Consider the following 26,307-nt stretch of genomic DNA (forward strand, 5'->3'; position numbering starts at 1 on the left):
CAACCCTCTTAATCATGTAGTAGGTTTTTCTGGGGCCAGTCTCCAACCTAAAGCTAGCTAGGGGTCCCACCATTATGCACCTCATTAGCAAAACACACTTCTGTCAGGGAATACCATGGGCTTTTGAAGCTCTGTGCCAGGAACTGGGGACAAAGTACACACATATATCCTATTTTTCATGTATGTAGAGTCAGAGTGATGCTTTTAATAAAATAATCAACTTGTAGGACGTTTCTACCCTAAAATGCATGGGGGAATGGTTCATTTAGACATTATTTTGAGTGACTCTAAAGGGTTGCTTTCCATTAGACACAGATTTCAAGAAATCAAAACATAAAGGTGGTTTATTGTGTTTAGAAAAAAGAGTTATTTTTAGCCTTCATTTAACTTATCTTAAATTTCCAAGTCTTTAAAATGAATATTTTACAAAGCTAATTTTGGTTTTGAATTATGTATGACATTTTATTAATACCTGGATGTACAAAGGATTTGGGTCATGTTTATGCAGGTAAATGTTGTCTCTTTGAATCTTAACTGTGTTTATATTAGTTTATTAAGGCATGTGTTTATTTCCATTCTTTGTATTCTTGAAAATGTGCAGTGTAATCTAACCTTCATAAGATGGAGTAGTATTAATAGCACAGTAGAAATCATAGTAGTAGTAACTATAACAGCTACCACCTATGAAATAGGTGATATTAGGCACTTTACATACATAATCTCTTTCACTTTTTATAGTAGTCCTGTGAGATCTTACTATAATAGTTTGCCAAATGCATGAGGAAACTAGGGCTTAGAAGTTAATATGCCTTATGTTAATATAGTTAGTAATGGTGGAGTTAATATTTAATTCCAGGTCTGACTCCAAAAGCCTTGCTCTTCCTCCTCCCTTGCTATGATGGATTCCAAGAAAAAGTTTAGTGGAGCATTTTGTCATCATTCATTGATTCATTCATCCAATAAATAATAATTTTGTGCCCATTAACTTAGACCAGGCATTTCTTGTCTTCCCTTTATACCTAGCAGTGTTTATTACTTCAAAACCTCTAATCCCCTGTAGTGTCTGTTATTAATATAAAGGATCAAGTCCTGTTGTTTCATCTCTCTGGTTAGTCTTTTCTTTAAAATGATGAATTTGGAATACTTTGTCTTGCTCACTATGTAATATCTAGGGGCTTTTTTGGGGGGTCATCTAATAAGATGTGGATTATAGCTTCTGGACATTTTTATTTATTGGCATTATTCTTTTTTTTTTTTTTTTTTTTTAAAGATTTTATTTATTTATTCGACAGAGAAAGACACAGCGAGAGAGGGAACACAAGCAGGGGGAATGGGAGAGGGAGAAGCAGGCCTCTCGCGGAGCAGAGAGCCCGATGCGGGGCTCGATCCCAGGACCCTGGGATCATGACCTGAGCCGAAGGCAGACGCTTAACGACTGAGCCACCCAGGCGCCCCTATTGGCATTATTCTTAATATTATTTATACAGTTATCTTACAGTGATTGTCTTACTGTGATGACTTTGGAAATAGAAAACTATTGAAGCAAGTATAAAAGTTGTCAGATTAATTTCAACTAGACAATGAAGTATTTGGTAAAATGATGCCATCAGTATATAATATGCTTATTTAAAAGTTGTATGAGCTTAATTGTGCTTACACATTCACTCAGTGCTTGTGAGATGGCCAGATAAGGAGATAGGGCTAAAGCCACCCCGAAATAAGGCAAATTTGCAACCATTTAAAAAAATTTGGGGGGGGCACCTGGATGGCTGAGTCAGTTGGGTGTCTGCCTTCGGCTCGGGTCATGATACCAGGGTCCTGGGATCGAGCCCCATATTGGGCTCCCTGCTGAGTGGGGAGTCTGCTTCTCCCTCTCCCTCTGCTGCTCCCTCTGTGCTCTCTCTCTCAAATAAATAAAATCTTAAAATTTTTTGTGTGTGTTTGGCATTTAGGATCTTTTCTTTATCCTGAACCTTCTGAAATTTCTTGTTGATGAGCCTTGATAATGGATCTTTTTTTTGTTCATCATGCTTGGTATTTACTGGGTTAGTGCTTTTTTTTAATATTTAAATTTTAATTAAATTCTAATTTTTTTAAAATTCCAGTATAATTAAAATATATTGTTATATTAGTTTCAAGTGTACAATATAGTGATTCAGCAGTTCTATACCTTACTCTGTGCTCATCACGGTAAGTGTACTCTTTATCCCCATCACCTTTTTCACTCATCCCCACCTACTTCCCCTCTGGTAACTACCAGTTTGTTGCCTGTATTAAGAGTCTGTTTGTTTCTTTTTTTCTTTGTTTGTGTTTATTAAATTTTACATATGAGTGAAATGATGGTATTTGTCTTTCTTTGACTGACTTATTCACTTAGCGTTATACCGTCTAGATCCATCCATGTTGTTGCAAATGGCAGGGTTTCATTCTTTTTTGTGACTAATATTCCATTTGTGTGTGTGTGTGTGTGTGTGTGTGTGTGTGTGTGTATATATATATATTGGGTTAGCTTTTTACTTATGGAAACCATGCACTTCGAGTTTGGGATGTATATGTGTGTATTATATCTTTGATAATACTTTTCTTCTTTATTTTCTTTTTCTGGGACTTCTATTATTGTGATATTAGATCTGTTGGACTGGTCCTTTTATGTTCCTGTCTTTTCTTTCTTATTTCTTTTGTCTGGAAAGTTTCTAGAAATTTTCCTTAATTTTATCTTCTAGCTTCTCTGTTGAAGTTTTCCCCTTTTGATCTCTTAGTTTTAATTTGCAAAAGTCATTCCTCATTCTCTGAATATCCCTTTTATAGGACCCTGCTCTTATTTCATGACTACAGTATTTTCTTTCCACTCTGAAAATATTTATAGGTTGATTGGATGATTTCTTTAGCTCCTAGCATCTCTTCAGAGTTGCTTTTTTCCTGTTTGTTTTCATCTCTTCATGTTGGAGGCTTTCTGTGAGTGTCTGATGAACCTTTGATGTCTGGTTTTTGTTTTTTGTTTTTTGTCTTTTTTTTTTTTTAAAGAGTGAGACTCTTTAAAGTGATGATTGGAAGGGCTTTGTGTAAATTATAAGGGTTTCTTGATTCAGGCTTCACTTCAATGTGATGAGTCAGAAAGCCACTTTGTTTTCATTCTGTGACTCCCAAATTTCAGTATCTGTATTTTTTTTTTTATCCAGTTTCCAAGAAGAGAACTTCTTTGTTGTGATTAGGATGCACTCTTGTTTGTCTGGTTCTTGTAGCTGAACAGTGGTCTTGGATTGAGGTGGAGATTCTCTTTTCAGTGTGTATACTTTTATTTAATTCTCCTGTTTTTAGGACTACACCTTTCCTTCCCCTCCTGTCCCCATGCCTACAAATGGTGTCTGGTGTCCCAGATTACTGCTGGTTTAACTCACCCTGCCTGGGGGTTGGTATTGGCTTGACTATGAGGAATGGGGTAGGGAATCTAGAGGTCTGATGCTTTTATGAAGACTTTAAGCCAGTCTTCCTATTTTCTCAGTCCTCTCCCTGCATTCAAAGGGCCCCCGTAATTCTTTAGTTTTTCAGGTTTATGCCATTAGACTAGGCTTGCTTCTTGCTCATCCTTGCTCCTTCCCTCTCCTAATCAGATGCTTGGTGTGGTCTTTCCCTGTTCTGTTTAATCCTGTACTGTGTGTCCCTAAGTTTTTCATCTTACAAAATTTTGTTGGCATGTCTTGTCTCTTTCATTCTCTTGGACCTTATGGATTTATGCCTTTAAAAATCCTTTTAGGGGCGCCTGGGTGGCTCAGTCGTTAAGCGTCTGCCTTCGGCTCAAGTCATGATCCCGGGGTCCTGGGATCAAGCCCCGCATCGGGCTCCCTGCTCGGCGGGAGGCCTGTTTCTCCCTCTCCCACTCCCCCTGCTTGTGTTCCTGCTCTTGTTATCTCTCTCTGTCAAATAAATAAATAAATAAATAAAATCTTTAAAAAAAAATCCTTTTATTTTTGTTATGGAGGAGTACAGTCGGAGATGCTTCTGTTGAGACCACAATATATTAATTGGAAATCTCTTGACTTTGTGTGACTTGCTTTTGTATGCTGCTTTTACTGTTTAGCAGTGGAAAGTACTTTTCCTATATCTGTGTTTAAGTTGATGAGTTCTTTTCTCATTCATTTAAAAGAAGTATTCTTGGGGCGCCTGGGTGGCTCAGTTGTTAAGCATCTGCCTCTGGCTCAGGTCAGGATCCCAGGGTCCTGGGATCAAGCCCTGCATCGGGCCCCCTGCTCCGCGGGAAGCCTGCTTCTCCCCCTCCCACTCCCCCTGCTTGTGTTCCTGCTCTCGCTGTGTCTCTCTCTGTCAAATAAATAAATAAAATCTTTAAAAAAAAAGTATTCTACATTATTTCTCTAAAAATTTCCAATAAAACACACACTCCGTATAACAGCCAACACTACAATGGCATATAAAGAAAAAATTAGGGGCGCCTGGCTGGCTCAGTCGGTTGAGCGTCTGCCTTGGGCTCAGGTCATGATGATCCCAGGGTCCTGGGATTGAGCCCCACTTTGGGCTCCCTACTTGGTGGGGATCCTGCTTCTTCCTCTCCCTCTGCTGCTCCCCCTGCTTGTGCTCTCTTACTCTCTCTGTCAAATAAATAAAATCTTTAAAAAAAAGAAAAAAGAGAAAATTAAGTTCCTCTTTCCCCAATTCTATGATTCTGAGTCAAGCTTTGGTGTGTGTCCTGGCATGCTGTTTTTTACGTTCATAAAATTATTAAACATGTGTTTTTGAATTTTCAAAATAGGCCATCATATACCAAATGGAATAAGTGATAGACCAAATAGATACAACTTTTGTATGTTAAGAGAGTTCTATAATGCTCTCCTGTGGTTGAAAGAAAAAGATAACTCTTTAGAAAAAGGGACCAGTGATAGGAAGGCAAGTCACAGAAGAGGGGATATAAGTGGCCAGCAAAAAGAGGTAAAGATGCTCAATTTCACTGGTAATGAGAGGAATGCAAGATAGAAATAACAGCGCCTTAAGTCTTATCAAATTGGCAAAGTTTTAAGTGTCCTGGTGAACGTGAGAAAACTGGCTCTTAGGTTCATGGTGGAATTTGCCACAGCCTTTTTGGGTCTAGCCTGGCAGTATTGAATCTGAAATGTATTTTTCCTTTGGTGGATTTATCTTGGAAATCTATGCCACAGGAACAAAAGCACCAGTCTTTAAGAATGATTGTACAAGGGTGTTTAATGCAATCTTCATTGTCCGTAATGGCAAGAGACAGATAAATAAAACACCAGACTAACCTGAATGACCATCACTTTGGAGATGATCAAATTATGGTATTTACATGGTATAGTATACTATGCAACTATTAAAAATGATGAGTTAAGCCATGTGTTATTGTAGTCCCTGGAGATGATTCTATTTTCGTCAAAAAAAAGGTGTGGAAGGAGGAAGGCTAAACCTTGTATATGGGTATCTATGTTTTATTTTTTATTTTATTTTATTTAAAGATTTATTTATTTGAGAGAGAAAGGGAGCATGCATACGTGTGGTTTTGGAGGGAGAGGGAGAGAGGGTCAAGCCGACCCTGTGCTGAGTGTGGAACCCTTGTGGGGCTCGGTCTCACAACCCTGAGATCAGGACCTGAGCTGAAACCAAGAGTTGGACGCTTAACCGACTGTGCCACCCAGGCGCCCTGGTATCTATATTTTAAACCAGACACTTGTATAAGTATTATCTGATAAAACCTATGTAAAAATTACCTTAAAAACAAACTTTATCAGTATAAGGTAATTGGAGGATTTCCTGGGTGACTGACACTTGAGATTAAATGGAGGATTGTTGATTATGATTTATCTCAGGTTGATTACAATATAAAACTAATATCTTAATCCAGGTCCTTTCTTTTTTTTAAAGATTTTATTTATTTTTTTAAGAGAGAGAGAGCGAGAGAAAGCACAAGTGGGGAAGAGAGGGAGAAGCAGGCTCCCTGTGAGCAGGCAGCCCCATGTGGGGCTCGATTCCAAGACCCTGAGATCATGACCTGAGCTGAAGGCAGATGCTTAACCGACTGAGCCACCCAGGTGTCCCGAGGTCCTTGCTTTCTTGTTCACTTAACCCAGTGGACTACTTAGTGGTGTTCTCAGGATTATTTTGTTCCTGATGAATTTCTACTCCTTGGGGTACTTCTAGTTGGTAAATTAACATCTGTACCAGAGGAAGTGCAGGGAGAATAAAGAAAGAAACTGGTTCTGTCATTCATGTTTTCCTTTTTTCATGTTATCTTTCTGAACACATTTGATGAGAGTTACAAATATATGCACCATCAGTAAATTAAAAGACAAATGAAAGCATGAAAAAATAATGGCTTTTAATAGGAGGAATGGTTAATCAGGAAGAAAAGTTAGTGTGTAGAAATACACAATTACCAAGGACACCTGGCACCTCTAGAGCAGTGCTTTCCAAGGTGGTATTCAGTCAGGTGCCAGCTACATTGTCATTATTTTAATACTGTTAACTGAAACAGATTTAGGTTGGCTTAAAGCCACTCCTTCATTTAAATATGATTACTTTTTGTGTTGGGTTGGGGAGAAAAGAGGTGATACTTAAATTTGGCCACCTGTGCAGTGGTTGCACATGTGAACCGCATGTCTTACCCTGGAAACAAATGGGGCGAGGCTGATAATCATTGCTTTTCAGAATATACCCACAAATGGGAAGGAATGCCTATATTATATGATTTATAGATTATAAAAGATACTAGTAATTTTCCTTTTCATGTTAAGTTGCATAAATACACATTTATTTCCCATTTTACTCTGTCAGACCAATATGTCATTAGTTCTTTTATTTTCTTGGGATTTTGGGCACATTTGGAATGCTTTATAATACCCTCATAGCCCCATATTTGGAATTATAAATATAGCTTTAATTAACAACTGTGCCTTTGCTTGGACTTGAACAATATGTTGAATTGGACATAGAAATATATAATAAGGGGAATTTGTGGTTAACTGCCAGTAATCTTGTGATAAGTGTATGCGGTGAGTTGAGAATTGAAGTACATGATAATGTAGTCAAAACTCTATAGACAAAAATTCTGAGGGAGTGATGAATGATGAGCATGAATTGGATTGGTCATGAAAGACTTCTCTGAGGAAAAATATGTGTTGAAGAATTTGGTAGATATGGGTTGGTGGCAAGCAGATGATACTCCTTTCTTGGATTGCTATGATGTCTTCACTAATTACCACTAAATGCATTCTTCAAGCAAATAATATTAGCTAATTAATTATCAGAATTTGCTGGAAAATATAGTATTTGGAGAAATACAAATGAATTATTCCCTTTCATTCTCAAGGCAGGCACTATTAATGACCATTATTTACCTTGTTTAGGTATAAGTCAGTTGATGAACACATTATCTCTCTATTTAGAAAATTTAACATCTGGCCGAATTTAGGTCTAATTTCGGATTAGTGAAATTAGCAAACTTAAACTTTTAGGACTAGGGGTTTTATGAAGGAAACTTAAAATTTTTTCCCTAGTTTTCCTAATTCATGGGCATAAAGTTACTTTGTTTTGTGGGTGGTTGAGAATGGATATATAGGATCCATGACTCCTCTGGGAACTTTATCTCTGATTCAGTGGATACTTAGCTAGGGTGTACGTCAGAACCAACTGGGAGACTGCTCCCCATTCCCCCAGTTAATAACCAGTTTACATTATTATGTATTTATAAGAACATATACACAAGTAGAATTATATAAAGTGTAGGGGGTTACACACACACACACACACACACACACGTGCACGCGCGCGCGCGCGCGCGCACACACACACACACACACACACACGGCCTGACTGAGGCTTTCTGATTCAGACTTGGGTCAGAACTTGGAAAACCATTCAAGATAAATTCATTCTCTCTCTCTCTGTTACCAGCTCAACAGGCAATTCTGATACATAGCTGTATTTGGGAAGCATTGTTCTAGGGGAATCTCTAGAAAAATATCTCAAAATGAATGCTGTTAAATAATTTATCTTGACCTATACTCATACTACCTCTATATCTAGACCTGACTTTTAGCATTTTCTTTAAATTTTTTTAAATCAAATGAGATTTGAATGGTTGAAGTAGTACTTTATTAGTGCTACTAATTTCTTAATGTTTACATATGAAACTAATGCTAAGTGAACTTCTTTTAAAAAAATTCCCTGCATTGTTAGAGCTTTTACTTCAAGTGACTTTCCCGAATATCATCTTTTTCTTTCCTGGTAACCCCCTTGTGAGTTGGGTGATTTGATTTCCCCTACATTGTATATGTGGAAATCCAAATCTACAAGGTAGGAGTTTTACAGTTTCTTGGAATTGCAGTTGTGGGATATGAAGACCCTGGATTGAATCCATACTGATTCTGGAGTGTCTTAGGAACTCTCTTTTCCCCCCTGTCATTTATCCCCAATAGTTTACTTTTCCTTTGACTGTTTCGCATTGAATCAGAGTGCAGATGCCTTATCATTGCTCAGGATGCTGCTTTATAGGGGAACTGATAAAAGTGACACACCATTTTTTGTTTTAAACTACATTAAGCAATGTAATATCCTTTGCCAGGATGAGCTTTAAAGACTTCAGGTGGAAGTCTTTGTTTAGATGTGACAGAAGTAATTGTTCTTGAGAATACCTAGCGATGTGTTTCGGATTTGCTTTCTCAATTGCAGTTAACAGACTGTCCAAATAACTGTGGCATAAATAATGAGGACATTTATATCATGTAAGACTTCTGGAAGGAGGGGGCGCCTGGGTGACTCAGTCGGTTAAGCGTCTGCCTTCAGCTCAGGTCATGATCTCAGGGTCCTGGGATCGAGCCCTGCATCAGGCTCCCTGCTCAGCCGGGAGTCTGCTTCTCCCTCTCCCTCTGCCTCTCCCTCTCCCTCTGCCTCTCCCCCTCCCTCTGCCTCTCCCCTCTGCTGCTCTCTCTCTCTCTGTCAAATAAATAAAATCTTAAAAAAAAAAAAAAGACTTCTGGAAGGAGGTGGTTCCAGAGTTGTCTAATTAAGTAGCCTAACTATGTCAGTGTTCTGGGTCATTTTTGCTCTGACCCTTTTGGTCCATCATGGTCCTATCTGGTCCATCATGGCCACAGATAGCTGCAGTAGGTCTAAACATCATATTCATATATAACAAAATCCAAAAGCCAACAGAAGAGCATGGTGTTCTTCACAAGTCTCTCTCTTTTTTTCTGGGTGGACAGTCTTTCCCTACGGTACCCAGCCAATTTTCCCTTATGTCCCATAGCAAAATTGGTTACATATCCAGTCCTAAATCAGATACTGACAAGAGGAAATGAGATTCATTATCGTCGTATAACAGCGTTGGTTCATCCCCTGGAACTGGAGGGGAACCCACCCATCTGATCCTGTTGATATCTCAAATAACATCAGTGTTTTGTTATCACAGAGAGGGGGAGGCTTGTGGGGAGACAATCACTATATGTGCCAAACTGTAGTAATGCAGTATGTAGTGACATTTTCCACGTTACGTACAAGGCAAAATGAAATTTTAGTATTTTAACCTTTAAAAGAGAAGCATATTTATTTGAGAAGCATGTTATTTTCTATGTGCTACTTTGTGATAGTCATAGGAAGCCAGTGTTTTGGCTTTTAATCTAATAAAATAGTTGCTTGCTATTATTTTTGTCTTGCTATTATTTTTGTCTTGAGATTAAGCTCCTCAGTGATACTACATCATTTTGATAGTAGTTTCTGATTCTTTGTGATTAATCGATGCTTGTTCTTTTAGGTGGATTCTCCACGGTTTTCCTGGTGCGGACACATGGTGGAATCCGCCATGCATTGAAACGAATGTATGTCAATAACATGCCAGACCTCAACATTTGTAAAAGGGAAATTACAATTATGGTAAGTGAAAGAGTAATTCCATTTGAAAAATTTGGTGTATTTCCTTTTGGTTTTGCACTATAACATTAACCAGCTTTTAGGCAAGCTGCTTATTGGCTTATTCACGTCTAGAAAACCTTTGAAGTGCATTCTTTATAGTCCTACTTAGGGCTAAATATAGTCAACTCGTCCTCCTTTACCTTCTCTTCCTTATTGTAGTTGAAGGGGCAGACTACTCTTTTTCTTTTTCCCCTTTTTAAAAATACATTTTAATTATGGAATATTTTGAGAATAGAAAAATTAGAGAATTATGTAATAAATACCACTTTATGCACTACCCAACTTAAGAATTAAAATCTTACACAGATACAGTTGAAGCCTTCTGTAGATTCCTTCCTAGCTGTATCCCTGTACTGTTCTCTTTCAAAAAGAAACCATTGTCCTGAATTTGGTGTTTACCTTTCCCATGGTGTTTATTAATACATTCAGTGTAATGTGTTTGTCTTCAACAACAATTTGTTTTGCTTTTCATTTTTAAAATCATGCTGTAAAGTTTATTGTTGTTATTACTTTTTTTTGGGATGTACTCTGCAATATCTGGAAGGATAACCTTCAATAAAGGAAAAATTCTTTTTAAATATTAGGAAAAGTAAAAAATATTTTAATAGGTTATTAAAGAAATTTCAGTAACTTGGTTAACTAAACAGTTAAAAAAGTACAAAATAAAAATTTTCTTTTTTTCTAGGGTATCTTTTTCTCAGTGCTCTGGATGGCTTCTTCTTGTTTTTCTCCTCTTCCTTCTCCCTTATTCTTCCTTTTCTTACTTTTCCTCTTCCTCTTCCTCTCCCTTTTCCTCCACCTCTTCTTTTTCTTCCTCCTCCTCTTCCTCCCTCCCCTCTTCCTCCACCTCTTCTTCTTCCTCTTCCTCTTCTTCTTCTCCTTTCTCCCCCCATCTTTCCCCCACTTCCTCTACTTCTTTCTCCTCCTCTCTCCCTCCTCCCCTTCTTCCTCAACCTTTTCTTCCACATCTTCTTTCTCCTCCTCTTTTCCTTCCTCCCATTCTTCCGGACTTCTTCCCCCAGTCTTCTTCCTTTCTCTCTTCTTCCCTCCTCCCTCCACCTCTTCTTTCTTCTTCTCTCCTTCCTCCTTCTCTTCCTCCACCTCTTCTTTCTCTTCCTCCTCCCCTTCTCTTTTTCTTCTGTTTTCTTCCTGCTCTCATCTACTGTTTATCAAGTGCTAATATATATTTAAAATTTCTGTTTTATTGAAGTGAAATTGCATAATGTAAAATCAGCTATTTTATGTATTTCGTTATTTATTTATTAAAATCAGCTCTTTTAAAGCGAACAGTTTGGGCATTTAGTGCATTCATGATGTTGTGCAGTCACCACCTCTGTCTAGTTCTGAACCTTTTCATCACTGCAAAAGGATATCCCCTGCCCAGTTAGCAGTTGCTCCCATTCCTACCTTGTTCTAGCCCCTGGCAACCACCCATTGTGTTATGTCTCTGTGGATTTAGCTATTCTGGATATTTCATGTAAATGGAGTCATGCAATATGTCCCCTTTTGTGTCTGGCTTCTTTCACTTAGCATGTTTTTGAGGTTCATCCACATGGTATGTGTGCATCTATCTATCACAATTTGTTTATTCATCTGTTGATGGACTTTTTTAAAAAACCATTGATGGACGTTTGGGCTGTTCCTACTTTTTGGCCGTTGTGAATAGTGCTGCTATGAATATGTGTGTATATGTATTTGTTTGAGTATTTGTTTTCAGTTTTTTGGGTTTATATTTAGGAGTGGAATTGCTGGGTTATGGTAATTCTGTGTTTAACTTTTTTAGGAACCACTAAACTGTTTTCTATAGCAGCTGAACCAGTTTATGTTCACATCAGCAATGTATGGGAATTCCAGTTTTTCCACATCCATGTAAACACTTGTTAATATCATTCCTTCTTATTCAGTTGCTTAGAGATTTCCTATTTTATATCAACATCTTTATCAATACGTTTTGATCCCTTTTGTTCAGAGATAGGTACATTTATACAACATGACTTAACTCATTTTGCTTTTATTCTCCCCATTCCCTAATTAGACTAGAGTTGATCAGGCTTTGAGACTTGGCTTTTAAAAGCTTTTTAGAAAGCTTTTAGTCAAAAGGGTGAAGAGATTTACCCCAAGATAATAGGGGTTCTTAGACTAAGTTCTCGAACTTGAGTCTAGGTATGGTACTATTGTACCATAATTCTTTCTTTCAATAGAAATTGTGTAATTTTGATATGTAAAATATAGTCATTATCAGTAGCAGCAACACTTAAATTCTGTGCTTTTGAACACAGAATTTAGGGAGATTAGCTCTTTAGAACAGTGGTCTTTCAAATTTTTTTGTTGCCCATCTACCATTATATTTATGTGTTTATGAATTATTCACATGTTCAGCTGCCAAATTACAGTTAAAATTGGGTTTATTATTAATGATAGTGGGTGTAAATTTATTTTAAAAAGCATTGTTGATAATTGTTTTTTAATTTCCAGACCGACCTAATTAGATGATTATTTTTAACCTCATCACATGCTGATCATTATCTTGTACCAGGAACAAAAGTGTCAGATTTGCCATTTTTTTCTTATTTCTTTCTACTTGTATTATTAGTATTATCTTTAACCTGTGGTTTCTTAATAGAAATTTTTTTAGCCACTTGTTCATTTTGTAGGTTATTTAAAGTATATACATTCATAAATCCACTTAACTAGGTACACATAAATTGCAGTATATTGCAGGCAAAACAAACAAGTGAGAGTATAATTGTTCATAAATATTAGAGCTTAATTTAAAAAAATTTTTTAGCTAAAAATAAAAGTTCTGATATTATATTCTTGAGTCCCAAAGGACTCTCTTGCACACTTTTGGATACTGTTGGTTTTGCGTGAACTATCTCTTTCTTCCTGATTGAATTTAAAAATTAGTGTTCATCCACATGTAAGTAAACTTTTCATTGAAACTGTAGAAACCTTTTTGAAATATGTCAGATTCCATACTTATGCTTCATTTACTCTTTGAAATTCTTTATATTAATTTAGACTTCAAAACATTGCTAATAGAGCTTTAAAATGTATGTTTTTCAATTATTATTTTTCAGAAAGAGCTGTCTGGTCACAAAAATATTGTGAGTTATTTGGACTGTGCTGTTAATTCAATTAGTGATAATGTATGGGAAGTGCTTATCTTAATGGAATATTGTCGAGGTAAGTATTTTTCTATATTTGTTTTATACTGAAAAAAAAAATTGCCCTTAAAATGGTTTCCTAGGTGTTTTTTGGTTTCTCCTAGGGCAGCTGTCACCTGATTCTAGACACTTATTGTAATCTTAGCTTTAATTATCTAATTAAGGAACGCTGTGAAGAATACTTAAAATCTAGTCATCCTTGCTGTAGTGATGATAGGAGCATATAAACGACAATTTAGAAAAGTGCTGTTGGTTTAAAACAAGAAATCCAAGCAGGTGAAGAGCAGTTACACATCATCCTCCCTATATGTTTCTTTTATAGTCCAACAAAGAAGAGCATAATTTATCAATGTTAGTGTTATAAGATTTTTTCCAACACTCTATCATGTTAATATTCAATATTATTAAATATAATAAATTTAGATGCATTTTGATCTGTAATATTTATAAACTTACATAGTCTTTTGGGGTTCTTTTATAAATATCAGAAGGTTAAAAACTATATTTTATTTGGATCTCTTATGGTATTTCAAAGAAATTTACTGGTGTAGTATGCCTTAATAATAATAATTTTAAAACTTTTTATTTTTTTTATTTTTTATTTTTTTTTAAGATTTTATTTATTTATTTGAGAGAGAGAGAATGAGAGACAGCATGAGAGGGAGGAGAGTCAGAGGGAGAAGCAGACTCCCCGCTGAGCAGGGAGCCTGATGTGAGACTCGATCCCGGGACTCCAGGATCATGACCTGAGCCGAAGGCAGTCGCTTAACCAACTGAGCCACCCAGGCGCCCTTTTAAAACTTTTTAATTTAATGTGTTTGAAGGGGGCAATTAAGTCATTTCCTGCAAACTTGCTTTTTTTTTTTTTTTTTTTTAAACAGACTGTATCTGGCATTTTGGGCTGTGAGGAGCCTTGGTTTATATTTAGATTCTCTTAAGACAGTTATGATTTTTAATTATGATATTAGAAACACTTGTCATTTCCTGAATGATGGAGGAGGAGGAAGATGGTGGTGGTGGTGGAGAAAATATAGTTTCATTTACTCTAGTTTTGTAAGGAGGGAAGGATAGGGGAAAATGAAGTGAATCAGTATTATAATATCTATTATGATATACTTGTAAGTTATTTCCATATATAACATAAAAAAATTAGATGTTTTCCTTGTTGTTTTCTCTTATTTATATTTCATACTGTAAAACATTGTGATCTCTTTAAGGAGAAGATATTGATGTTCTTTACTCCACTTTCCTGAGTTCCAGCATTTGTGGTGCTCTTAGCTGGATAGAGTAGCCCTTGTTACTTGTAAAGATAGCCCTTGGCTATTTTTTTAAAGATAATTGAATCTGGCATAATCATAACCTTGGATGAGTTTAATTGTCATCCAGAAGACATTTTAAAAGGGAAACCAAATGAATTTCAGTTTTTAGGGGACAAATTTTATTTTTTAATTTTTATTTTTTAAAGATTTATTTATTTATTTGAGAGAGAGAGTCATGAGGAGATCATGACCATGAGATCATGACCTAAGTCAAAATCAGGAGCTGTTCGCTTAATGAGCCACCCAGATGCTCCAGGGGACAAATTTTAAAGTGACCTGAGCTATATTTTGAGCAAGGCATGCTTTTGCGTTTTAAGAAGTTAAAAAAAAATTTTTTATCTGGTTTGAATTAGCAAGCTGATTCACATGGAATTTTTATTTTTATCAAAGTAATTCATATATAAGTTTTAAAAAGTCAAAGAGTTCTGTTAAGCTGTGTCTAAATCATTATCTTGCCCCATCCCTCTCCTCAGAGGCATTCATTTTAAAAATCCTTAAGATATGTCTCCTCATATTTATTCCATATTTCTACACTTCATTATGTAGAGGAGAGTCTGTAGTTTTAATGAGATCCTTGGGGTATGAAAAAGAGGGAACTTACAAAATCAGGGGAAGTATGTGATTCTGGGCATGAGGAGGCTCTTGAATGCAAGTTTGCTAGTGCTAGCTCTGATTTTATGTTTTAGATAGTATCTCCAAGTAAAGATGAGGATTTTACTGTGAGAGTAGTATATTCTTAGTTTTTAGATTAAATTAATAATTGGTGTTTAAATTATTTTGTTTGTCATTTAACTGTGATATGTAATAGTCTGTGATTACATTTTCTTTCTTGTACTTTTAAATTCTTTTCCTGGAGTTAATAATTACTCCATTTTTTATTTGCCTCATTTCCTTCTCCATATATATTAGTATTTTAGCCCCACATTCCCCAATGGAAGTGTCAGTCTTTATGCAGTATGCTTAAACATTTAAATACTTGTGTCAATTTTAGTTTTTCTTCCATAGAAACATCCTTTCAGGAGACTTCAGTTCTGCTTAATTTTGAACAGCATTTAGCTGTCATTCTGGGAATTCTCTTTGCCTTCCTATCTTGGAGTCCCTACTGCTCATGCCTCCCTCCTTGTTTTTAACTACCTCCTTGGAATAGAGTACATTTTTCATTAGCTTTCTGATAATGAATTATGGAAGGAAACATTTTTGAAACCTTGCATATATAGAAATATTTTTATTCTACATCCATATTTAATTGTTAATTTGGCTGACTAAAGTGTTGTAGGTTAGAAATAATTTTGATCTAGAATTTTGAAGGCATTATTCCATTTTTTTTCCCCTAGTGTTTGCTGCTATTGAGAAATCTGATGCATTATGATTCTTCAGGTTTTTTTTAGGTGACCTCTTTTTTTCCATGGACACTTAGAATCTTTATCTCTAGCATTCTAAAATATCAAGTATATTGCCTTGGTTATGGGTCAATTTTGCTATCTTTATTTCTGGGCACTCAATTTTTTTCTCTCCTTCATTTTCCCTGTTCCTCTTTTTTTCTTCTCTTTTTAAAAATTCTACTTGTGGTGGGAGCATTCCTTAAATATATCTTTTAGCTCCTCTATAGAATTTGGTATTTCTGCTCTGTTATTTTTAATTTCCAGGAACTCTTTCTGTTCTCTCAACATTGTTCTTTGTTAAAATGCACCTTGCTCTTGTTTTAGGTGCAAATCTTTTGTTGTCTGCAGTTATTAATTATAGTTTTTAAAAAGTTTTCTTCTGTTCCTTGTGTTTTTGTTTTTCTGATTTTTTTTTTCTGTTTGTTATTACGCCTTCTTTTTTATGTTAGAAGTTTTCTTTAAATGTTTCACCAGTTAAGCTTACTGCATGTACTGTAGATCAGATTGTACCCTCTGAGTGGGCAATTATATCCTAGAGAAGGAATCTGGAGGATCTGAATAGAGCATGCTCAGTTCCTTTTTCTCAGATGAATCAATTAGATAAGTTCCTTTTCTTTTCATGGGGGAGGAGTGAGTTGGAGGGGTAGAGAATGGGAGAATAATTACTTTCCCCTTACTTCTTCTATAGAAGCTAATTATATTACATAAAATTGTTTAAGAATGAAGGTACTTTTGTAAGGCAGTCAATGTTACGAATATAGATCAGGTACATTGGTTTTGATTACGTAGGGATAAAACTGTACAGGATGTAGAAGAATGTATTATATAGCTGATATGCCCCATCATGGTTTCAGGTGTCAAATGTTTACAGTCATCTTTTGTAATAAATATTAGATCTTTGTAGGTTCAAGATTTGACACTGTGTAATTTGCTAATACTCTGATATATATAGGTTAAAGAGAGATTACATGCTTTAGGTAAGATTTCCAGAAATCAGACTTCCAGAAATCAGAATTGAATTTGAATATATTTCCATTACTGTATGAAAAGAACTTCTGAGTGTGTGGGTAGTTCAGTCGGTTAAGTGTCTGACTCTTGATTTCAGCTCAGGTCTTGGTCTCAGGGTCATGAGTTCAAGCCCCTTGTTGGACTCCTCACTGGGGGGTGGGCGTGGAGCCTACTTAAAAAAAACAAAAACAAAAAAACAGAGTGAGAGAGGGAAAAGAGAGAGCTTTTATTTCCAGGAGGTGTTTGACAGAAATTCCCGTGGATGATAATACCTATTAGCTTTTGCTTAGTAACAAAACATCCTAAAAGTCAATAGCCTAAAACAACAATCATTTATTATTGTGTATCAGTGGGTCATCTGTTCTAGACTGAGCTTGGTGGAATGACACTGTTCATTTTGACTGGGCTCATTCACATGAGGGTGGGTTTGCTGGGTTTAGAGTGGCTCTGTTTTATATGATCCTTTTCCCTGGCACTATCAAGCTGTCCTCGGGATATTTTTCTCATAAAGATAGTAGAAATACAAGTATACCTTTTTTGATTTCTGAATCTGGTTCTTTTGTTTCTCATTGGAATAATCTTTAATTTTCAGGGGACTTTGATTTTGCATAATGAAATTTTATTTGTTTCAACATTTGAAATGCAGCTCAAATACAGCTGTTAGCTTTTTCTGGGGTCTTAGATTTTGTGATTCAAGACCTCTGAATGGCAGAAAGAGGATTAACATTGGTTTAAAATTTATTCTACTCATTACAACATTGAAAGTTTGGGAGAGGAATTGAACATTGAGTTCAAGGTTATGATTTCTTCAGCTATGAAATGATATTTCAAGAATGTGAATGAGCACCAATAAAACACTTTTCATCCTGTTTAATTTTTGGTTAAAACAAGTTCCGTGTCTAACACACAAAAGGATGGAGGAAATTGCTGCATGGTCAGGTGCCTCAATCTTGAGATACTCTGAATAAATTGCAACCAAATATACTTGAGTGTTCTGAAAATTGGGGATTGATAGGTAAAATTTGATATCTTTTCTGCTTTAAAATTTTAAGAAGAAACCCAGCATGAGAAAATGCATGAGCATGCTGTTTAGACAGTAATAATAAAAGGAACAGGTGTGTATGCACCTTCTTGCAGATTACAAAGTAGTAAAGGTTCATTTGTCCAACTTTGTTAAAGGAAAGTTTCAAATTAGCAATTCCCAAACTTGATTTTTATTAGAATGCTTTCTGAATGAATCACATATTCACTTGTGTTCTTAGATGATGGTAAACTTTTTCTTAATAATTTAGAATTGTCATTAGACTATTGATTATTTTGATATATGTAATATATAATCATCCTCTCAGGGCTCATTGGTATGACTATTTGAGTTTAGTAAGTTATTCTGCCCATTGTCTTTTTCAGGGGGCCTGAAATTTAGAGCATAAGCATCTTTTTTTTTTTAAAGATTTTATTTATTTATTTGAGAGAGAGAGAATGAGAGACAGAGAGCATGAGAGGGAGGAGGGTCAGAGGGAGAAGCAGACTCCCTGCCGAGCAGGGAGCCCGATGCGGGACTCGATCCCAGGACTCCAGGATCATGACCTGAGCCGAAGGCAGTTGCTTAACCAACTGAGCCACCCAGGCGCCCCTAGAGCATAAGCATCTTAACCCATCTCTCCATTTCCACTCTTGTGATTCCCTCATAATCAAGGAGATCCTTTAAAAAGCTAGATCAGGAAGTTTCCCTGGTTGTCAAGATAAATCTAAAATATGGCTGATGGGTAGCTGTCTTGTCAGTTTTCATGTCACTTTACCTCTTCTCTGCTTCTTAGACCATACCTCCATTGGTTTTAAGTTATTCAAAGTTTTAAAGCTCTTTTCCAAACTGGAGGCCTTTGTGCATGTTGCTTGCTGTTGCTAGCATGCTTTTCTCACAGATCTCTGCCTGGCTGGTTCCTAATCATCCTACAGTCTCAACATAAATATCACTTCCCCAGACAGACCTCATCTGACACCCTCTCCTCCCCATCCTCCTTCACCAAGGAGGTTTTTAAATTTAGGTTCCTCTCATATTATCTTTATTGTATATAATTATATGTGTTTATTTTTGTAATGGCTTAATGTTTATCTATGCTTTTAGATTATAAATTCCATGATAATATAAACTTTATTTTTGCTCACCTCTCTTCATCCAATAGCTAGCGCAGTGTTGAATAACTGTTTCTTCAAATCCATGATGCCATCAATTATAAAGTATATCTTGATTTCAGAGATGTTAAAATCTTAAAAAATGGCTAGTAGCATCTATCTTAAGATGTTTTCATTTCAGAGATGTAAAATATGAAAATGCATGTCTTTGAGTCAATATGATATGGTACAGTAAGGCTCCTTACATGAGCATTATGAAAAAGCCAATTCCCTGTTACCTGAGACCATACAGGAATTTCTTTAATTCTTTGTGGTAGTCTTCTTTTACTAAAAATATGTCTTCTCAAAATTTCTTTTTTGGTTAGCTGGACAGGTAGTGAATCAGATGAATAAGAAGCTGCAGACAGGTTTCACGGAAGCAGAAGTGTTACGGATATTCTGTGATACCTGTGAAGCTGTTGCCAGATTGCATCAGTGTAAGACTCCAATAATTCACCGGGATCTGAAGGTAGGAATTTTAGACTACTTATGGATGAATACATTTTAAACTTTAGCATTAAAGTGTTCTTTGACTATCTTCATCTATACTAGGTTTTATTACCAGCACTGGGAAGGGTCTCTCTGTCCCAGGCTTCATTTCCTGAGGCCTTGTAAAGACTGTAGAATAGAAATTGTGCTTTCCATGACCCTGAGGGCTTCTAGTTAGGCTGTAGAAGTGAATGTTGTGCCCTCTACTCTGCTTCTGTTGTACCTAGTAGGCTTTTTAAAAAGGTTTCACATGAGCAAAAATGTGAACTTCACTGATGTAGGTTGAGTGTCCTTCCACACTGTTCTCGTCCAGTTCAGCTCTCCTCCTGTTTCCTGTAATCCATATTAAGCATCAGGATATTTTCCAGAGATTTTGGAGGCAAACTTGAATGGGTCTTTTTACTCACTTATTTATAATTTACTGTAGTTTTCTATAATTTACTATAATTTGGTGGTGATTGTCTTTAAGGTGATTTTATCTTAGCTTTTTGTGGGCTCTGATCTCTTGTGTAGGGTACCCACTTGTTACATTGGAAAAAGTCCCCAAAGAGGATTTAAAAGTTCCTGGTATCATATTTCTCAAGATATCATTACATACATTATTTAAAACCATAGGTGTCTTCTTTGATGCCCACAAACACTAAGATTATAAAAATTTCTCTTCCCAAAATGCTATATGCCCAGATATCCCATGGCTAAACTTTCACCCCGCTTCAAGTCTGCTCAGATTAACTCTCTCAGTGAGTTCTGTCTTACACACCTTATCCATAGTTACAGCCTAACATTTCTGCTCTTTACCCTGCTGTATCTTTTATTATCACTTGTTACCTTCTTGTAAGGTACTATATAATTTGCTTGTGTATTGTGCTTATTGTTTACTTTCTGTTCTCTTCTACTAGAGTGTAAACTCCATGTGGGCAGGGATTTTTCTCTTTTGTAGTGATATATCCAAGTATTTGCAGTGGTGCCTGGCACATAGCCAGGGTCTCAATAAATATTTAATGAAGGAATGAATCCCAATTCTGACTGATTATACAAAATTTATGAAAGGTGATAATAAAATTCTCTTAAGATACAAGAGAATAGAAGGTGTCATTTAAAATGTAGGTTGTTAACCATGAAAACATCATCTAGGGAAACCTACAGTAATATGATATAAATTAAGCCAAAATTGAAATGCATGCCTGCAGACTTCTGTCCTTTAATTTGGATAAACAGTGTAGTTCATTTTAGTTGTTTTGAATATGCAGTGTTTACATTTTCCCGAATAATTCGGTATAACTTTAACACATAAAGTCAAAATTGTGTTTTTTAGTGGAGCATTGTAGATAAAAATGGAATTAGAAGTCAATCAGGTAGAATTTTAATAATTTTTGTTACTTGTCTATAGATAAACTGAAGTGTCAGAAAATGATAAAAATGGAGGTACAGTATAGATAGACTTGGACTGCTGCTAGTTCTTCTTTTTTTCATAGAAGAGGTTTAAAGAGGATTTGGGGCTTCTTGGCCCCTGCAAAAATCATCCTGGGATGGGAAAAGCATTTCTCTGTTCTTAATAAGAGAAACAGTAGACATAGTCAAGTATATTTTTGGTCTGATTCTTTTGTCCTTCCTCATAATTTATCTTACTCCTGTCTCTGTGTATATATGACACAAACCTTTCAAGGTTTATTTTATAAAAACATGGTTATAAAAATAAAATTCACTTTGAAAATACTAATTATTTATTTTTTCTGAAGGTAGAAAATATTTTGTTGAATGATAGTGGAAACTATGTACTTTGTGACTTTGGCAGTGCCACGAATAAATTTCTTAATCCTCAAAAAGATGGAGTTAATCTTGTAGAAGAAGAAATTAAAAAGTAAGTTTCTGTCTTTATTGTGCTTTGTTTCATGGGAATTTTAGTTCAGTCTGTGGACCACTTCTCCTAATACAAATTTTAGGTGTTTGATTTATAGATTTCTTCAAAATATTTCTGTGACTTTGACTAATTTATGTCTGCTCTAGCTCAGTAGAAATATATTTTATCATGCATACAGGTTTTTCATGTACGTTGTAAATATATTTATCAAGAAATTTGTTAAGCTATAGTAATTTGTGGAATCATTAAAGGGAATTTTAAGTGATTGTTGTTCGGTTAAACATCTTTGTTTTTACTAATACTGAGGATTGTGCTTGTTAGGAAAAACATTAAATTATTTGAAAGCTAAGTTTTTACTTCATATTTAAAATGAGGAAGATTGACTTGTTAATGTATTGAAAACTGTGTGGAAAACATGTTACTCTGTGATAGTGTATTAGAAAGCTCTCTGGTAGAAATACGTCATATCTGCTTATATTTTCTTAATTTTGTACTTTCTGTGGTTGCTAGAGTACCTGTAAGTACTTTTCCCTGACTTTTCTGTTTTCTAGTTTTAGAAAATAGAACTGTTTGTAAATCTTAGATTACCTTAGTAAAATGATACAGAATGCCCAAAGATCTTTGAGAATAGCAATTTCTGCGTAGTTGTCTTTTCTAAGTTGCCTTTCTTCACTCCCTCACAATTTCTCAATTGTTTAAGACTAAGTGCTATCATTTGAACTTCAGTATACGTTTTGAAATGACTCAAGGAGAGCTGATCTTACTGTGGCCCATTTGTATAACACTGTGGGTTTCTAGACTATGTATTGCTACTAAGGAAACTTAGCCTATGATGATTATATTAGATTCCATAAAACTTAACTCCTTAGTAAACATATAAATGTCCTGAAGAACACAAGAACAAATTATTGAATTGGCTTCTTGCGGATATATATATATAATTAAAAAATTATTGGGTCATGATATATAATGCCAGCTTTAGGATCTCTGACTTGCTGAAAGTTTCATTTCTTGCTGTTGAATTTGAAGTATAGTTAAGGTTTAGTAGAATTTTGCAGTAGTGATAAATGCAGGCTCATGAGGAGTTCTTTTGCTTTGTGGCTCAATTGAGGAGTTAATGGTCTAACCGTTTATTCAGTTGGTAGGTGTTTATTCAGGGCCTGCAATGCAGTGGGCACTTGTGGTGCTGCAGTCTGCAGTATAGCGTGAACAGAAGTTCTGCCCTCATGCACTTTCTTTCCTGGTTTCTCAGGTTGCTCCTCTGTAGTGTCTCATCAGTCAGGGTAATTTTGAAAAATAAGAGGAGAGAATGTTGAGCCTTAAGATATTTCATATAAAATGAAACATATCAACACTCAAAATTGATCTTAAATTATGCCATGATACAGGAATTCCTTCCATTGTCTAATAATTTCTGCCATGAAATTGAGTACTACTTCACTAAAGTATTCTGTTCATAGTGGATTTAGAATTTTTATATTGGTAAATATTTTCTCACAGTATCTTTTAATTCCAAATAGCTTATGATGACAGTCAGTTCTAGAAGTGTTCTTAATTAGTGTAGTTAGAATTATGGCAACTAGGTTACTTTTAAAACAACAATGATATAAACAAACCTAAAGGAGATTTACTACTATGTGCCAGGAATTATGTTACAGTCCATAAAAACAAACTCCTTAATAAAACATATAAATTAATTTTTTGAGAGGGTAGCGATTTTGCTTTTAAATTAATAGACTAAAATATTTTGATAAGAATAATTTTAGAGTCAAATTATATTATTTAAAATAAATTCAAGGAAAACTATATTTTCAATCCATTGTTTTTAAGATTTTTTATTAAAGAAAATTAAGTTTTTATATCATTAGAGATGCTATTGCACTTGTTGAATAAAAATGTGTATGTAGATGCTTTGTATTGTTAAATCTTTATGGACTTTTATTGAGCTTTTTAAAAATAGTATTATTTCTATATAATGTTATTGAAACTAAAAGTTTTTGTAGTATTTTATATAGAAACAATGTAGTATCTATCTATCTATCTTTTTCTTTTTTTTTTTTTATATCTCCACTCCATTTCACTTATTTACTGCCAGGTATACAACTCTGTCATACAGAGCCCCTGAAATGATCAACCTTTATGGAGGGAAACCTATCACCACCAAGGCTGATATCTGGGTAAGGCCAAGAAAGGTTAACATTTTCTCTAACCAAATTAAAAAAAAAAATCTGAGTTCAGTTGATTATTTTCCCCGTGTCCCCCAAAAGGTATTTCGTAATAAGTAGAAGAGAGTGGTATATAGTGGAGCTTCTTATTCAGAAGAAGAAAACAAATAGAACATTTTATCTTCTTAATCCTGAATTGGAAAGCTTAGGTATAAAAGAGTAAATAAAGGACTTCCATATAATGTAACGTTTTACTACAGTATTTTTTAGAATTTATAGAGAATGTTAATATTTTTTTGATCGTAATTTTGATTGATCGCAGTATGGAAAAGCTGGCCATAACTCTTAAGTAGTTTTTATAAGTATTTTAGGATTTTTTAATGGAAACTAACAGGGAGTAAAGCTTTTTTCTAATTAAAATCATACCACTGACTAACTTCTATATATTGAGGATCTTATCATTTAACATATACAGTTGACCCTTGAACAACATGTGTTTGAACTGCATGGGTCCACTTAATATGCAGGGTTTTAAAAATAAGTATATTGGAAAACTTTGTGGAGATTGGCAACAAATGTGAAAAAACTTGCAGATGAACCACGTAGCCTAGAGATACTGAAAAAATTAAGAAATAGTTATATAGTATTGTAAGAATACAGTATGTAATACATTACAAAATATGTGTTAACTAACTATGTTATTGGTAACTGGTCAACAGTGGATTATTAGTAAAGTTTTGGGGGAGTCAAGTTATACATGGATTTTTAACTGCATGGGGGGTTTGGTGCCCCTAACCCCCTATGTTGTTCAAGGGTTAACTGTGTATCTAGATTGAATTATTAAGATGATCACGTATCTATATAGTTGAACTTTATGTTAGAATGCTAATACTTCTTTAGAACTTGTTTCATAAGGAAATATATTTTGGCGGTATTTGATAAACTAGCAAGAAACTCTATTTTAAATGTGAATTCATTTAAATTCAACAAGTATTTAGTCATATCTACCTCTAGTAACTGTATTAGGGATGGAGGAAAAAAATTCCTTTGGAAATAGTTCTAGAGTTTACAAGAAAAGTCATGTTTGTTTTATTTTTAAAATGTATTTAGAAAGTAGTAGAGCATAATGTGTGAAACCACATGAATATCTCCTTGGTCCTCTTCTGACCTCCTCCTTACAGGGGTTGGGATACTAAATATTCTTGCAAGGTAATAAAAAAAGAGTATCTTTGATATCTTTTCATCTGTTGTAATATATACTTTTGCATGAGTGATCTTAAATCTTAGTTGAATTTTTAACCATATGCACAGTTGAATCAAACCTTGGGTAAGTTTGATTTAGTTAACTTGATAACTGCTTGTAGATCACCAGCTTGAATAATTCAAACTCAGTTTGCTTTTCTCAGCATTAACATTTGACTTATTAAATGGCTTACAGTAAGTGGCTTACAGTATAATTTAGACAGCAAATCCAATCAGATCTTAATTTATAAAGTGAAGGTATTAGAAGAGGTGGTTGTGGAAGTCTTTTCTAGCCTAATTTTGTGATGGCTGTTGAAATCTATGTCACCTAAAAGAGTATTTCAACAGCAGAGAAAACAAGAGACATCATAGCTTAACTACAGTTTGGAAATCATCAAGGCTTGATTGAAAAAAATAGTCTCTAAGCACATGATCGTTACCCAGTATCTTAATAAAAAAGGAGGGATCCTTTCAGACTTTGTATGCATGCCAGTTAGCATACTAAATTGCTATAAATTTAAACTTTATACCATTTATAGATTAGTATATGGGGTAGTATTTCTATAATGGATAACTGGGTATAGCTGTGGAGTTACAGATAGATTACCCAAAAATAAAAAAGAAGAAAAATAATCAGAAAATAGAATCTATGTTTATATGCTTGACAGAAACAGAATTTTAATTTTCATGGTGCCATTTTTTTCTTGTCTTAGCTCAGGTGAAACAGAAGTATGTTATAACATTTTAGGTGTGAATGAAAGAATATCCAGAAAAAATACTCAGTTCATACTGGTCAAGAATTATATTTCTGATTCTATTTCAGGGTAGTCCTGATTCTCAGGGACTTATTATATTGAGGTTAAAGTATTCATTTAGCACTTTATATTTTGGGAAAAAATTTTTTTTTGCTTGGAAGTTTTCATTGTAGGTTATTTTTATCCTGAGAAGTAGGATGCTGATTTTATAAGCATTAGGAAATTCAGTGAGAGATGCTTCATGTTATCTTTTAATGAGGAAAATTGAAGATGATGATACTTAGCCTTCAAAATCAGGTCACTTGTTTCCTCCTGTTTCTTGAACAATTCTCATCATACCAAATGGATAAGGAGGCAAATGCCTTTGGTGTGAAAAAATTAGGACACCTGGTTGTGTTCACACTGTGTGAAGCAGAGTATTTTATATTTTATATTTATGTTTTTTAAGTACACTGGCATTGCTATCTAAAATTGTTGTCTGGGAACTCCTGCAACATTTACTCTAACAGAAGACACATTACTAAACGTTTGATTGATAAGATAAAACTGGCTAAAATGCAGAACTCTTAGACTGTCATCTGGGCAGGAGAAAGGTGTAATTTAATGTAGATATTACACCATTAATAGTATTTTTTTTTAGTGCTGTTAAGGAAGCCTGAAGCTCAATTTGCTGTATAAATACTGAAATTATCTTCCTTACAGAAAAAAGCATTGTAAATATTTTTAAGTGACATGGAACTGGTTATTTCCATTCAGAATCTTCCATTTCATTAGTCACAGTAATGCTTTTGAACTTACTAGAATTACTCTTCTAGAA

The 26,307-nt window shown here is 35.0% G+C and overlaps 1 protein-coding gene across 2 annotated transcripts in view; it reads left to right on the forward strand.

Annotated features, from left to right (window-relative positions):
• Positions 1–26,307, forward strand: part of BMP2K (BMP2 inducible kinase) — a 130,883-nt gene that overhangs the window by 42,911 nt on the left and 61,665 nt on the right. For both annotated transcript variants that reach the window (XM_036069394.2, XM_036069393.2), the window contains exons 2-6: positions 9,773–9,891; positions 13,011–13,116; positions 19,305–19,447; positions 21,207–21,328; positions 23,424–23,505. In XM_036069394.2, coding sequence (XP_035925287.1) covers positions 9,773–9,891; positions 13,011–13,116; positions 19,305–19,447; positions 21,207–21,328; positions 23,424–23,505 — 572 coding nt within the window. The remainder of the gene's footprint in view (positions 1–9,772; positions 9,892–13,010; positions 13,117–19,304; positions 19,448–21,206; positions 21,329–23,423; positions 23,506–26,307) is intronic.

Source organism: Halichoerus grypus, chromosome 3 (genome assembly GCF_964656455.1).
Source record: "Halichoerus grypus chromosome 3, mHalGry1.hap1.1, whole genome shotgun sequence".
In the NCBI taxonomy this organism is placed as follows: Eukaryota; Metazoa; Chordata; class Mammalia; order Carnivora; family Phocidae; genus Halichoerus; species Halichoerus grypus.